Source organism: Episyrphus balteatus, chromosome 2 (assembly GCF_945859705.1).
Source record: "Episyrphus balteatus chromosome 2, idEpiBalt1.1, whole genome shotgun sequence".
Classification (NCBI taxonomy): Eukaryota; Metazoa; Arthropoda; class Insecta; order Diptera; family Syrphidae; genus Episyrphus; species Episyrphus balteatus.
The window spans coordinates 87,166,966-87,183,373 of record NC_079135.1 but is presented as its reverse complement, the minus strand read 5'-3'; the positions used below and the strand labels follow the sequence as shown (position 1 = coordinate 87,183,373).

General features: G+C 33.3%; 1 protein-coding gene across 2 annotated transcripts in view; it reads left to right on the top strand.

The window, feature by feature from the left end:
* Positions 1-1,277: 1,277 nt before the first annotated feature.
* Positions 1,278-16,408, top strand: part of LOC129908111 (uncharacterized) — a 34,433-nt gene continuing 19,302 nt past the window's right edge. The window contains exons 1-3 of one of the 2 annotated variants that reach the window (XM_055984411.1): positions 1,278-1,526; positions 1,712-1,962; positions 11,649-14,730. In XM_055984411.1, the coding sequence (XP_055840386.1) occupies positions 11,655-14,730 (3,076 nt within the window). In that variant the 5' untranslated portion in view covers positions 1,278-1,526; positions 1,712-1,962; positions 11,649-11,654. Of the gene's footprint in view, positions 1,963-11,648; positions 14,731-16,408 lie in introns of both variants that reach the window. The other variant, XM_055984410.1, reaches the window with a different exon arrangement.

Sequence of the window (16,408 nt, the reverse complement as noted above, 5' to 3'; positions counted from 1 at the left end):
CTTACAACTGTCATCTGTTCACCACAGAATTTTTTTTTTTTCAAGAAAAAAATTTTTTTCTTCACCACTCATTTTTTTTATTGAAAAGAACTGTACCCAGCTAACAATGTTGGTGGTATAAAGCTTTACAGAAGCAACAGTTACATTTCTTTAAAGCTTTTTAGAAGCAAAATTGTTAGTCGGGTATACTAGGCTTTATAGTACTCAAACAGATCTAATAAAAGCTGAGTTCCTTTGGAAATATTTGTCTACTGCTTAGTACTTAAAACTACTTTGATCTACTTTTGCTATACTGAAAAAGTAGTTCAAAGCAGCTTTAAGTACTAAGCAGTAGATTAATATTTCCAAAGGAACGCAGCTAAAATAAAAATACTTCACTACATTACCCTCATTACCCTCTTCACGAAGGCGTAGATCCCAATTGGATTCAAACAAACCTACCTAATCAATTTGTTTGAACCAACTTTTTGGAAAAATACATACATACATAAGTGAAAATATTTTTTTCTCACTAGCTAATTGGTTTGTGAAAAAGAGAACTCAAATTATTTTTTCAAAGAAAATCTAAGCTTTTTTCATCATTCTTCTAAGTTTTCCAGTTGGAATAACAATCATAAAATCATTTAGAAAATGTGCGCTTTTTGGGCTAAACACCCATTCTTGTAGTTTTTATAGAGAAGCAACTACTAATTTGTTGTGCTAAAATAGTACTCAAACAGATCTAATAATATTAGAATATTTCAACGAACTACATTACTCTTTTCACGTATATCCCAAAAATTGGATTCAAACAAATTTACGTAGGTAACCAATTTGTTTGAACCTACTTTTTGCAAAAGTACCTACATACCTAAGTGAAAATATATTTTTCTTCCTGGCTAATTGGTTTAAAAAAAAAAAAACAGTATTTTCACTAGTATTTTCCATTTTTTTGGCTAAACGCCCATTCCTGTAGTTATTGGCTGTGTTCCTTTGGGCTAAGCAAAGTACGTTTTAGTACTTCTGAATCCATTCAAAGACATTTTTTCTATAGAAGAAATGGAGTTGAATACAACCAGAAGTACTTAGCTAGCCAAAGGAACACAGCTATTGTAGTGAGACGAGTACTAAATTTTTTGTTAAAATAGTACTCAAACAGATCTAATAAAATAACTGAACTACCTTACCATCTTCACTCACATCCCTGTCTATTCACAATCAACAAAAAATACACCACAATATCGATATACAACCTTCTTGCACCATTGTGACCCAGCCAACATCATGAACGATGGTACTAAAAAAAAAAAAAACTTCGCTCGCTCGTTACCGACATTTTGGGTAAACTCGGGAAAATTCTCTCGTCCGTCGACAAACAATTTCAATTTCTCATTACACAAATTCCAATTAAACAAAACCAGTGAATCATAATAAAAATATTAAAATAATGCATTAATAAACTAATAATCTAATTGCAAAGGTATCCAAAAGCGCCTCGAAAGGCACAAAGTGTGTGTGGAAAAATCTCTCGCATCATGGATACCTAAGTTTGTGTTTTAGTTTTTTTTAGGGTGGATCGAAAAGTTTTTTTTTTTTTTGGAAATCATTTTGCTGTGTGCTGCTTTCTTTGTGTGTTTTTTTCCTTCAAATTATATACACATAAGTTTTTCCAATAATAAAAATATTTTTTCTAATAAGATGTCCCTTTTTTTGTAATTGTATTTGTCTAAAGTTTTGTGCCATGTGAAAAAAAATAAAAAAAAGAATTTCAAATAAAAATGTGATTTTTCCCAAAAACGCGTACAAAGATTTTTTTCTTTTTTGTATGTGCAATTTTGTTCCTAGCTTAAAAATCAAGAAGAAGCAAAAAAAAAAAAACGAGGAAAAGAAAAAAGAATCCTGAGAAAAGAAAACCATTGGAGTTGCGCTTAGGAGGAGTTTTGTTCTCGAGACTGTTTTCACCTGTAATATTTAAATGGACAGGTAATGTTTTTGTTTTATTAATTTATGTATATTTTGATTTATTTTTATTTGCTCTTTTTAAATGTTTACATTCTGTGTGGATTTAATTAATACAAAGTCTGGGATATAAAAGTGAAATGAAGAGACAGAAAGAAGCAAAAAAAAAGTGTTGAAAGTGATGACACTTTCCGTCCTGCCCATGGTTTCACATTGCCTCAATTTTGATGGGTGTTTGTGTGGTGTCTTGATGGAGTAGTTTATTCCTACAAAAAATTTTGTTTTTATTTATTTTGTTTTTTTTTTTTATGAATTTAATTTATACTTGAATTATTGCAATTTGTTGTTTCCTTTCGAACTCCTTGGAGTTTTTTTTTTTTTTTTTGTAATGCTTCTTTCTGTTTTCTAAGGGATATCGACAAAATGCAACCCCTGCGCGATAGAAATTTTTGATTACACTTCTCAAATATATCTAACTAAATGCTTGTAAGTAAAGTTAAGTGGCATTCGCGGGAGTTGAAGCGCGGGAGGAGAGTAGGATATATGAAATTATGAAGAACCGCCATTTGCGGTGGGTTTTTTTTTGGGATTTTGAGTTCTTGTTTTTGTTTTGAGACTTTTAGTGTCTTCGTTTGATGGTACTTTAGTAACGTTTTATGAATTGGGAAATATAAAATTATTCATAAAAGAATTTCAACTCACATCGAAAAATAAAATAAAGAAACCTTATTCTGTATTTGAGACAATATACACTTAGGAGCAAAAAAACGGAATCAAATAAATTATACACTAAAACCTGTTTAATTGCACCAACCTTGGGACCGAAGAAAAGTGGTCCGATTAGGAGGTGGTCCACTTATAGAGGTTCCTTTTTAACCCTCTACTGCATGAATTAATATTAGCGGACGAAAAAATTAAAAAATGCTTTACATGGGTTCTTTTGGTTGTTTCAAAACGGTTTACATTTCAAAAATTTGTTTAAATTAATTTGTTTAAAAAATTTGTTTATAAGCCAAATTTGGCTTCGTATGCATTAAGGGGTAAGAAATTTTACTAATTTTATTTATTCAGATTATGTAAAGAATAAAATTAAAAAAATCAAAAGATAAATATTCATCATTTAAAAACAAAATAAAGTAAAATAAATACATTGCATTACAAAAGGTTAAGAATTAATTCAAATTTGGCTCATTTTAAGCCATGGAACCGAGAAAAGCAATTTGTTTTTTCCGTTATATATATTTTTTTCTTGTTCACATTCTTTCCACTGTCAAAGTAAGTCTTGCTCCAACATTTTCACCCACTCCCAGATCTTAAAAAAAACTAAAAAGTAATAAAATGATTGAAAAATATTATAGGTAAGCCTCCCTCCCCCTAAATTGTTTGTGGTTACGCCCCTGGAAATGGGGTTAAGGTAAAAAAAATGTCTCTAAAAGTGAAGGGGCTCCATATCTGAAGCTTCCAAGCAAAAAAAAATGTAAGGGAACAAAATTTGCCAACAAAAAAATGTAACAAATTGTGTAGATTTAAAACCCCTTAATGCATACGAAGCCAAATATGGCTTCCGTACTTTTTGCCCTCCCAAGACCAGGCCAATAATTTTTGTTCAATAAAAATTGGTTCATAGCGTACATAATAAGACAATCGATCAAAAATAAATTTTTAATTCCACTTTTCTTTCCAAACAAACGCAGTAATTAACACTTAAAGTATGAATATATTCTACACTTTCGATTTCAATGCACACGACTGATCGACTCACCTGTGATCATAAAATACACCTTTATTTTGTGTCGGACACACGAAAAAACTATCCTTATGGGTTCTCAGAAACAGAAAGAAGAGGATTGTATTGAATCTTTATAATTTTTTTGTGACAGAGTAGAGAAAAGTGCATACAAATAGACAAAACCATATTTGGCTTCGTATGCAGTAGAGGGTTAATCAGCCCGTCCATTTAAAAAAAAATTTCTCTCATTCATTCCTCTAACCCACGTAAAAATGACAACAAATATAGGTACCAACAAATTTCAAAAGGCTTTTAACTTTAACATTCTTTTTCAAATCAATTTCACAAAACAATCAACTTCAAAAACTCTATTGCACTGTCAAATTGTTTCCTTTGCCAAGAAACGAAAAATAAAATAAAATAAAACATTTTGAGGAATCCCCGCATATAACAAATGTAACTTTGCAAAATTGGCCAAGAAAAAAAAAAATGGGATGCATATGTACATGAACATTGAACACACATGTTTCATATTTTTGACTTTTGGTCCAATTAAACAGGTAAAACAATAAGCAAAGAATGTTACAAAGGTTGTCCATGGTCCGATTAGCAGTTGTCCCGATTATAGAGGAAAATTTGTATGAAAAATAGCAGGGAAAGCATTAAGTGCGGTCCGAATAGGAGGTGGTCCGATTATAGAGTGTCCCAATTAGCAGGTTTTACTGTATTATATTAAAAACAAAAATTGCCATGGATAAAATATTTTTATTCAAAGTCTCATGGTCTCATTTTAAAGCTTGTATTTTTTACTTTGAATCGTTGGTAAAAACATAAAAATGCATATGATAGTGTTACCGCTATCTGTCAATAAATTGCACTTCATTTTTGTTTTAATGTTAAATTTTCCAGATACTCTCTGTTTCAATTTCAGTCTTTTTTTTCCAACGATAGTTTTAGCGTCAATGGCTGTCAATGAATTGCACTTAATTTTTTTTAAATGTTAAATTTTCCAGATAATTTGTGTTTTAATTTCAGTTTTTTTTTTCCTTACATACTTCATTTATGTTGGATGGATAGAACCAACGAACGGATTTTTGAGTTCTTAGCATTGACTCAGCGTTACCGTTGAAAATTTTTGAAAGGTCGCTAAAAAAGTCGCTTTCAGAAAAAAAAGGTCGCTAATCTGAAAAATTGAAAAAAGTCGATTTTTTGTCGAAAAAGTCGCTAAATTTGAAAAAAAAAAGTCGCTAAACCGTTTTCATATGTTTTTATATAGAAAAATAGACACAAGTTGCCTTGAAACAAAATTTTTATTAACAACAACAAAATAACAAAATTTGAAACTAAAAAAAAAAAAACAGTCTTCATTTTATACCGTAGTTTTCACTACAGCCTAAATGAGATAATTTCGCAAATTACCAAAAAAGTGTTTTCACTATGAAATATCTCATTTCGACTGTCAAGTGTCAATTCAGAAATGAGTTTAGATTTGAAAGACATTTGACAACCAATTTATAAAAAAAATTAAAACAAACAGAAGGTTTTTTAAACTCAACAAATAATTTATTTTTAAATGGAAATATAATTTTATTATGCTCGTTGCTTTTAAATATTGTGAGCATAAAGCGCAACTCATGGAATAACTGAAGAAGACGGCTGGACCCAACGCCGACAATGGAGGAGTCAAGAAGTCTTCGACTAATTGGTCAGACACTAAAACAAAACAATGCAAAGAAGTTCTGAATAAAGGGTTGTACTTTTTTCAAAAAAACACACCTACCTACACCCATGCAATGTAATGGACTCAGAAAAAAGCTCTGAACAGAGCCAGAATATTTCGAGCACGCTTTGAATAGCCTCTGATCTGAACAATGCTTGTTCTGAGCGCTCAGAATAATTTTTAAAACACACCTGAACATTTGTCTTTTGTCTATTTACTTGTAATTTTCTGTTACAAAAGCAAGAAACAAAATTTAACACTTAAATTAAAATAAAAAAACTAGACGGACTACTGCACTCTTGCCGTCTTGCATCATTATTTAATTTGTTGAAATTTTTTTTCAATTTCATTTGCAATGAAATTAAAAAAAAATTTTTTTAATTTCACTTGCAAAAAAGAAATAAAATTTTAAGAAAAAAAAAAAGTCGCTATCATGAAATTGGCGAAAAGGTCGCTTTGAATAAAAAGTCGTCGCTTGGTCGCTAAGGCTTTAAAAAGGTCGCTAATAGCGACTAAAGTCGCTTAGCGGTAACGCTGCATTGACTTAAAGCTTTTGTTTCAAGCTTTTCAATGCTACCATTAACATTTATGTATGTCGATTACTTCACGACCAATTATCGTTTTTACAGAACGCAAATATTGATTCCATTTTTTTGCTCCTAAGTGTAGACAGTAATATGATTGAACTTGACTTGTTCACGGGAGTTTTAAATAGAATGCTATCTTATTATTAAAAGTAGGTAGGTGCCATACTTGCGTGGGATTTCACAACACAAAGACACCAATTCTGTACTGTATGTAATCAAGTGAGAAAGGATCTCAATTCTCAAACTAATTTATAAATTATAACTAGCATTATTTGCGAATTTAATTTGGAAAATTTTTCACCCGAAATTTATTTCTTCCTCCGAAATTAAAAAAAAAAAACTAAGTGAGTTTTATACCTGACAAAAATTTTTTTCGCCACCAAAATTTTAGTTAGAAAAGAATTCAGAATATGGAGAATATTTTTAAAGTGTAACGTGAAAAATCTTTCGCCCGAAATAAAAAAAAAAAAAAGAAAAGTCAAATTCTGTTTTCCGGGTGGAATCTTGTTCACTTCAAACTCAGTATTCAATAGCAAACAACTAGGTATCTAACTTATTTTAAGCTGGATACGGATAGAAATCTTGAATAAGGCATAGATTAAACTCCATTTTTTTTTTTGTAAAATTAATGCGTTAATTACCTATTTAAAAAAAAATAAGAGATAGCGTAACGGGGGAGGGGTAACTTGCATAATGAGTTTTTTGTCTCCCTTTTAAATTGTACACATGTAATTTTAAAAATATTACGCAGGCTTTCATAAGCCGTTTAAATTTGTAGCTTAAGTAAACTAGGCGAAGTAGGTAGATTAGATAAGTCAATTTGATTATTGTTGAAAATACATCCTTTATCATACCTTAAAAATCGCAAGATGAGTATGCCAAATGAGAATTGTTGCGACTTTTTAGATACAGCTATGGACAAAGAAATAGCACACTTTTGATTTTTCTTACAAAAATTGGATTTATTTGGGACCTTTTAACTTATATATTATAATTTTTACATCAGGGCATGCATTAGCTTATGGGAATTCATAAAATTAATAATTATAAATTATTTTATTTCAATTCAATTTTTAAAAATATAATTTCTAGAGAATACCCTTTTTTCTTGTGGACAAAGAAATAGCCCACATTCCGAAAATCATAAAAATAATCATTTCTAAGCAAAAATTCTTACAATTTCAAATAAATTCAATACTACTAAGTTAGTAACTTGTTAGTAGACCACAGTTTTTCAAAGTTCTTTCGCACCTCTTTGGTAAACTTTCAACTAACGTCTGGTATCCACTTTGTGGAGTACGGCACCACGCTTCTTTGATTCTTGCCCAAAGATCGTTTGAATTTTTGAATTTCCTTTTCCCACGCTTAACCTTGATATCAATTTATAAGTTTTCTATGGGGTTAAGATTGTGAATTTGAGATGGCTAGGTGCAAACATCGATTTTTTCGTCCGAAAACCTATCTTGTACTATTTCTGATGCATGTTTGGGTGATTGTCATGTATGAATATCTAATTAACTGGCGAGAAATATGGTTCCTCGGTATTCTAATGTAATATTAAGACAAAAGAATTTATCAATTTTGCCATCCACCTAACCAATGGGTCCTTACCATGCCAGGAAAATGCGCCCCAGACCATCAAATCCTATCCTCTTAGTTTCATCGTCTTGAGATAATACTTTGGCTTGTCCTTTTAACATTTTAGGCGATGGACAAATGTTTTGTCATCGGTTCCAATGCGGTTAACCTTTATTTCATCACTCCAAAAGACTCTCATTCAAAACAGCATGTTTTTATTCAGATGTTTTATAGCTAATGTTAGGTGATCTTTCATGTGTCTTTTTATATCATTGGATTTTTCTTGCTTACCTGTCTGTACAACTCAGCATCATTAAGTATCCTTCTTAAAAGTCTGCTTGACACTTTTTTCGCCGAATTCTATATTTACTTCGGGCAAAATCGTGCGAGATGACTTAAAAGGCCCACATTTGCGTTTCTTTGTGATCGCTCTATCCACTCGTATGGAAGTTTTGCGGGGAAGAAGTTAACGCAATTTAATTTCAGAGTTTAAATTTCTATTTGCTCTTTCCAAATAAATGGCTTTATCCATCATTTATTCGAAAAATTTAGAGTTTAAGCTAATTAAGAAGGATTTTTCCCTTGACTATGAGGCTCGAAAGTAATTCGCCCTTTTTTCGCAGTTTAATGATGTTTTCTGCCTATTTTTTTCAAAAATACTTGTTAATTAAATAGTAGCAATAAAATGAATGCATTTTCGTCTACAACTTTTGAACGCGGAACAAAAACTTAACGGTTAACAAATGTGTGCTATTTCTGTGTCCACTAGCGAAAGAGACAGAAAAAGCATTATATTGCTAGTGCAAATAAATATAGAAAATAACGGTACTTTTAAGATATTTTTGTCTCCATCACTTTATTTCAATAATATACCAAAAGAAAAAAATTTATAAAAAGCATTCCTAATATCTAAAATTCGATTCGCATGATTTTTCTCAATAGTGTGCTATTTCTCTGTCCATGGCTGTATAACTAAAGCTAAGTACCTATACACGATTGGAAAAACTTTCAATATCGGCCAAACTGTCAATTGTCAATTTTCTACCAAGTGAAAATTGTCTATGCGGTAGGATAATTTTATCCAAAAATTAGACAAATCATTGGGAGAAAATCAGCTGACATCTGCCGCCAATTGTTTGTCATCCAATTGAAAATTGTTGTTTACATGGTTGAAAGACTTTAGAGTGAACAAAATTGGGTGGCAATGTTCTTGACAGATGACGAAGAATATGAAACTTTTTTTAGAAGTTAAATTGAGACAGGAAATGGGGTCCCTTCCGCTTAGCTTAAAAAAACATTATTAAGAATTAAACTTGCTATAAGGAATTTATTGTGAATTTTAAAATTTTCCAAAAAAGATTACAAACTAATTTTTTTTTTTTTAATTTTATTGTAAATGAGTATCTATTTATTTTTCGTTGTTTTCAATTCTCTTATTAGTTTATAGTCAAAATCAGAAAACAGGATGCAAAAATGTTTTTTCGTTTTGAAAAAATAAAAAAAAAAAAATTCCTTTTTAAATTTTCTCTCAGTATCGATTAAAAAATGATTATCCAATTAAAAATTGGACAAGAACATCATCCAATCTCCAATTAGTCCACAATTGTCTAATTACCTATTTGAATATAAAAAAAATATTGTGTTTAGACGAGTTCATACGATTGCAAGAAGTCAGCCAATTTTTAATAGAAAATTGGCAAAACATTCTATCACTTTTTACAGATAAAATTGGATGTTTACATGGTTGATAGAAAATTGGTGAGCATTTGTTGGAAAAAATCTTCCAATATTGGAAGATCTTGCAATCGTGTATACTTAGCTTTAGGGATATTTTTGTCAACAATACCTAAAAAAAAGTTGCTTAATATTTTGTCCGATTCAAAACTAATTTCACTGAAATAATTGAATTTTTTTTTCCTCCGTGTCTCCATAGGTACTGCTCTTAAAATAGATGTGATCGGAACTTTTTTATGGGAAATTTGATGTGCTTTTATTATTTAGTTTAAAATATAAACGAAATTCTAAAAAAGAGGAACCTTCACCCTCCTCTTAAGAGATAGATGTACACTCCTGCTCAAATTTAACTCACCACATCCTATTTATTTGACAGAAAAGTCCTATATTACTTTATGTCACAGTATCATGGTTATTTTCTCAAATGAGACAGAAGTGATATTAAGTTCAAGGTATGGGATACAATGTTTGTGGGGAAGATTTGGTGAGAATTTAGCTAAAGTCCATCGTTCGTCTTTTTTTGTTTGTTGATAATACTGTTGCAGTTTAGCATTTTTTTTTTTTTTTTGACTTGGTAAACAATAAGCAAACACAAAAAAAAAAACAAAAAATTTTAAAGCCATTTAAAATAAGATACAGGGGTTAAACTAAAAAAGAAAAATATGTGCGTTAATTTTGAGCAGGATTTTATAAAATCGACGAGGTCTTAGTAGGTGGTACTCTAGGGTGACCGCAACTCTCATAGAATTTTTTTTGTCGAATTCTTTTCAGGCGAACCCCATAAAATGCTCAGTCTTTGCAGATAGCCCAAATTTAAAACTGATTTTGAAACTACAAAGTCAATTGGATTCTGCCCTAGTGCTTCTATTGTTGTTAAAATTATACGAGAAGCATTTCGATCAGATACCTTACATATTTATAACAAGGAAAGTTTCATTGGTAACAGCTCTTTTACCTCTGCTCTTTTTAAGGTCAGTACTGAAAATTTAAATTGAACACAATAATTTTTTTAACAAAAATCGTAAACAATATCCCGAGTCAATTATTTTTTAAAGGAACTCGACATAAATGAATTTACCATCTGAATTATGTGTAAAAACACTACCTACACTACTACATAATAAGTGAAAATAGCTAAAGCTAATTTTCTTCGAAAAGAAGTGAAAAAAACCGAAATTTTTGGAACTTTGAGCGAGTGTTGGCAACATGTGTCGGTGTCGGCACCAATCAAGCTGAAATTTGGGCTATCTAAAAATCTGCAAAGGCTGAACATTTTATGGGGTTTCCCCCTATCAAATTTCGAAAATCGATTTTTTTGGGGACTTTTGCGTTTTGCAGTCCAAATATTTTGTTTGCCCTCACACTATATACCGATTATTTAGTTGGTTACCAAAATAAGACAGATTTATATAAAATAAAAAGTAGTGACGTAATTGGTTTTACGTAAAAAATTGATGAAGAACGAAAAATTAAAAAAATGTGATTTTCTTAGCACTATTTAGCCATTTGCTCAAACGAAACTTAAATATTTATGTACAACATAAACTCTTATTTCCTAATTTTTCCTCTAGAACATAAATTCCTAAGAAAACCCATAGTCATGATAAATGTTTTGACAAAATTATTTGATAAAGTAAACTGCCTCAATTTTTATTTTTCGACTGTTTTCGATAACTTTGGCATTGACAGTATCACCATCAAAAAATCTTCGACATTTTTAATACATAGAGTTAGTTGGGATCTTAAAGGTCAAAATACCAGTTGTAAGGAAATAAGTTCTCAGAAACTATGGCCGCTGAGGGACTTAAGTTCTCCCTCTTTTCGGATACTCTGTTCCGCTCACTCAACTCCATTGCTGAGCCTAGGGTACATAATTTAAGCTTTCTTCCACAATTTTTTTAAATTGCGATATCGGTCATCAAAGCAAATAACACTTTCTATGTTTAAAAAGCTAGCATTAACGACTTTTATATATATGCTCGCTGCTCGTAGTTATTAAATCGTTATTTTATTCGAAAATTAAAAAATCCCACAGAGAAAAAATTGTATTTAGCATACGGCATTCAATATATTTCGTCAGTTAGAACAACTTCCTTTCACTTACACTTTGCACTTTTTGGTGAAAACACTATACCAAATGAAATCGAATTATTGTGAACGACAACTATAATTGCAACTGTAATAACCTTTTTGTTATTAAAATCATCTATGGAGATTTTGAGATATCAATTTTGTATTGAAACGCATTTTTCATAACAAGTGATTAAATTTCAAACGCATTGAATTGATTACTATTTTAATCTAATTTTGATTTAGAATAAATTAACTGAAATATCTCTTATTGGTGTATTTTTATTTTCAGATTAAAATGGTTCACCGCGGCGGGATAGAATTCAATACAGAGAAAAACAAAAAAGAAGATTTCAATTCGTGTATAGCAGAAAATGCGAAAACAGCTGACGATGATATATCCAACAATAAAATTGAACAATCTGCACCAAAAGCTAAACAAATAAAGAAATCCACAAAAAAAGCGTCACCCAAGAGCACAATACTGCCATTATCCGATCATTCCATTTCACAGACTGTTGTTCGGTTAGAAAGATCGCGATTAATTAAAACAAAAACTAGCCCTAATTCCAAGGGTGCCGAAACTAGTAGTAGTGGTGGTAGTGGCAAATCAAAACGTCTCTCACCAGTGCGAGCAGGTTTGCGAAGCAGCAGTTTGGAAAGCCATACTAGTACCACCAGCAACAATAATAATGCCAAAGCAAAAAAGAAAAAAGTTAACACCAAGAAAGCTAAAGCTACTGACCCCATCGAATGTCCTCCAAAAGGAACAAACAAAACTGAGGACACAAAAAACGCACAACAACCGAAGCTGTCTAAACAACTGCCACTCTCATTTATATGCAGCCTCCCTCTGAACAGACTTTCTGGAATACTCGAAAAGTTAAAATCCGACAAAACAAAATGCATCCTAGGAATAGACGAAGACACTTCGTCCGAGGACAAGTCAAATATCGATAAAAATTCAAGTCAATGCAAAACTCTTTGCCTCTATTGTGATAAACGCATGTCAACAGTGAAAGTCCGAGCTAGACACATCGAACGTTTTCACACTATTTCCAAAGAACGACGATCAAGTTCCAGAAATCCTGTCACACCATCTTCACAAGACTCAAAAGACCTTACAGGCACTTCACCAGCATGCTCATCTTCATCAGCACCATCAACGCCCATGTCATCGACCACCAATTTATACTTTAGTGGCTGCTCATATTGTTCCAAATCTCCTAAACTACAAGCGGTTGCTTTAGAAAATGATCTCAGCGCTCTCTTTTTCCATTTAGTAGACTTCCATTCGGATAAGTACTTTGGCTGTAAGGCTTGTGCAATTAGGTTTCAGACTGCCGCAAAACTAAGCGACCATGTCCAACGCATTCACTCATCTTCAAATAAAAACTCCAATCCTGTCAGTGAAGATGTTAAACCACTTCTTCCATCGGCAGAAGAAGAAAGGGCCCCAAACGAAATCGGCAAATCTACACCGACGAAAACGCGTCGTCAGATAAAGCAGGTGGGTAATGATTCATCTGTGTCGACAACGACTCAAGCGGCAGCTTCAACATCGTCATCTTCGACGAACATAAATCGAAATGGCTCTATGTTCTCAAACGATGAACCGATTTTGTCGCGTCTCGGACTAACTCAAAATCGATTGCCACGTGGACGCAAAGGAATCCGTAGTCGTCGACAAACCAATGTAGACAGTGTCAAGCCAGACACTAGCCTCATAACTGTGAAGACCAGGAACAAACTTGGCAGGTTCACCACCTCAAATGAACCCATTGAAACTGTATTTCGTACTCCAACTAATACTCGCATCGAACCTTTATCGTGCACCTTCGATGAAGATTTTTACGAAAAGGTTTTCAATAACGTTAGAACAAATCTGAGCTGCCACTTAGATGGAAAGATTGGCAGTGATACTGATTCAAATCGCCCCCAAAGCCCACCCCCTTTATTGCCTGCCATACGTAGTACTGTGGTTAAGAGTCCACAAATTTTGGAGAGTGAAGTTCATACAGCTACCAGTTTGGCGGCATTAACAGCTTTCCCCACCTTACTCACAGCTGAACAATATGGCTGCGACTTTGGCACAGCCAAAATTAAACGACCCATTACAAGACACTCGTGGAAATGGAAATGGGACAGTGTCAAAAAATACAAATACGTCAATGAAGGTGGTAAGATAGTGAAGAAAATTAAGCAACCCATGCTTGGTTTGAGGGATTTGTCCAAATTGGATATGTGGACGCAATTAACAATGCGTCAAAAGCACGAAGTGGTAAGGAAGCAATGTGAGACGACAACCAGCCAATGTCTTGTTGAATATACTGACAATAGTCGCGAGGAGAAACAAAGGCAAGTCGATCAGTTGAACACTATTTTAGATAGTCGTCGATTGCCACAAATTATTTTAGAGCAAAACGAACAGACTATTATAAAGATCGAAATCACTGACGAAGGATTTCGTTATTTGGCCGGTGAAGTTTCATCATCTTTGACGCCTACATTAGATGAAGGTCCAAGCACTAGTAGCCAGGCAGTTAATCGCATTATACCAGCGAATTTAAATTTAATTCCTAGTCGTTCGCTTGGCGAATCTTTACGTCAGTCAGTGGTGCTAAGTGGAGAATGGGCTAGGCCACGTTGTTACGTCTGTTTTGGTTGTGGTGCCAGATTTGACAAACGCAAAGCGCTTGAAGAGCACAAAATGTTCCGCCATCCGCATGTTTATTCGACACATTATGAAATTGTGGGCCGGGAATTAATAGAAGGCAATCTTTATAAGCATTTCTTTATTCCATTGAAAGCACTCAGTCGTCATAAGGAATACGCGCAACGGATACTTGTAAATAAAAAGACTGATTATAGCGTGTCGAAATCATCTAGTAATTCGGGCAACGAAGAGGAGTCTTTGGATAGTCTTCATTCGGTGACGGCTAGTTTCACAACTTTAAGTAGTAGTAAACTAAGTGATGATTGTGATACCGACACGAAAACTGCCATTGAAAACGTATCATCGTTTGCAGAACCATTATCGCCAGCTTTGACGACGAAGAATGATAATAATAGTTTAGTGGCTGGGAGTAGTTCTTCGATGGATTGTACAAAGTGCAATAGAAATTGTCATGGAATGTTGGAACTTTATAGACATATGTTGGATTGTTCTGGTGATTATGCTTGGAGTTTGGCTAAAAAGAAGAAGTATCGTTATTATGGTAGTCGCAAAAGGCGACAATTTAATAGACAAAATATATCGGCTTTACATTTGCATCGTCGAAAAGTTAAAGCGTCCAAGGATGAAAACGAATCGGATGAGACTCCAAAGAAGAAGTACATGTCTCCATCAACACCTCGTCCGAGAGCTAGTGATGGTGAGTTTATTATTTATGTAATTTTTTTTCACAAGAAACATACATATTTATAAGTATATTATCTGTATGAAATGTCTTGAGCATGATCTCAAAAATGGACTTACTTAGTAGCGCCTTAAGGTGCTACAAACCATTGTGAAGCATTTCAATTTTATTGAGGTCCTCTCCCATTTGCTTTCACGAAGTCTATCTATACTGTACCGCTATCTAGATTGGAGTCGAAAAATTGGTATGAGGAGATTTTTGTACGGTGGCAATCGAGAAATTGATTTGCTGTTCAATTTCCTTTCAAAACCAAAGAAGCAGCTGTTGACAAGAGTAATTTATTCTTCGTCCGATGTTGACGCTGGTGTTTTTGACTGTGTTTTATTGCAGCGGTGGAAGGTATAAGTTAGTCCTTCTCTACCTCGAAGTTGTTGCTGTCTACAGTGCAGTGCATCGCCTTGTCTAAAACCATTTTTTTTACAGTAAGGGTCCTTCAAATTTTCGATTTTGTTTTTTTTTGCATATTTGGAGTTAGGGCATTGTCTCAGATTTATTCTCATTTATTTTTGTTTGCCTAGGTCTTCAAATAAGCCAGAAAATTCCAAATATTTTTTGAACATTTCAATTTCTATATACAAATTGCCGCAAGCGAGTGTTTCCCTCTATAACTCAGAAGTATGAAAAATGTAGTTAGGCCTATACGAGATTATGGGCAGTAGAGACCTATTACATAGACTGGCTTCAGACGATCACATAGTACGGCAGAGAGGATCTTATATGCGATGTTCAGAAGGCTAATGCCTCTGCAGTTAGCACAAATTATAATGTTTTTTCTTTCCTATAGGTCGGACAGACAATGTTGAGATTCCATTCTTCAGACATGCTTTTGTCCAAAATGATACATGCTCTCAACAAGTTCAGAGCTTGGTGCTTTAAAAATTTGAATAAGACTTAATTCCCTCCGCCCAGGTCGGCAATTTTTGACCTTGGTTTTTCACTCCCATTGTACAGTTTTTAGAAGTGATTTTTCCAAATCCTCAACATTGTTTGCGACTCCTGTACGATGTTCCCTTTTAGATGACTACAGGCTTTAATTCGGTGTTTGTATGCCTTTTTTACTTTCTGGTAAAGCTTTCGAACCTTATTCCTTCAATAGCAGCCCTCTTTTTCCTCGATCGCTCCTTTCCCATGTTGTCTCTTTTTTTTTTTGATAATTCGAGGTTAATCCGTTATTTTTTACTTGTGGACTTTATGAACAGTTCTAGTTCTTCTTTGCAGCGCCTCGCCATTAGCAGTTAGTGGTCCAAGTCAGTGTTGGCTCTTCGGACCCGTCGGACATTCATAGTATTGAAGGAGTTATCAATTTGTTGGACAGTTGATTGATTCGGAAATTTCCATGTCCCTTTATGATTGTCGAAATGCCGGAATCGGGTATGATTTATGGCTATGCTTGCCGACTATGTTTTCAAAGATGTCCTTTCTTTCTTGCTTTAAAATCATAGCTAAGGATTTGCTTGATGGTGCACCATCTTTGGTGATAACATCTTTCTACTACGTAGAAGCGTCTAAGCTTGTGTCGGCTTAAAAGTCACCTTTAAAGTTGAGTTTTGTTTAGGTCGACTAGCAATTTCTTGTCGTTCGATCAGGGGCGAACACAGAAAAAACTTACGGGGGTGGGGGGTTGTTTCAAAAA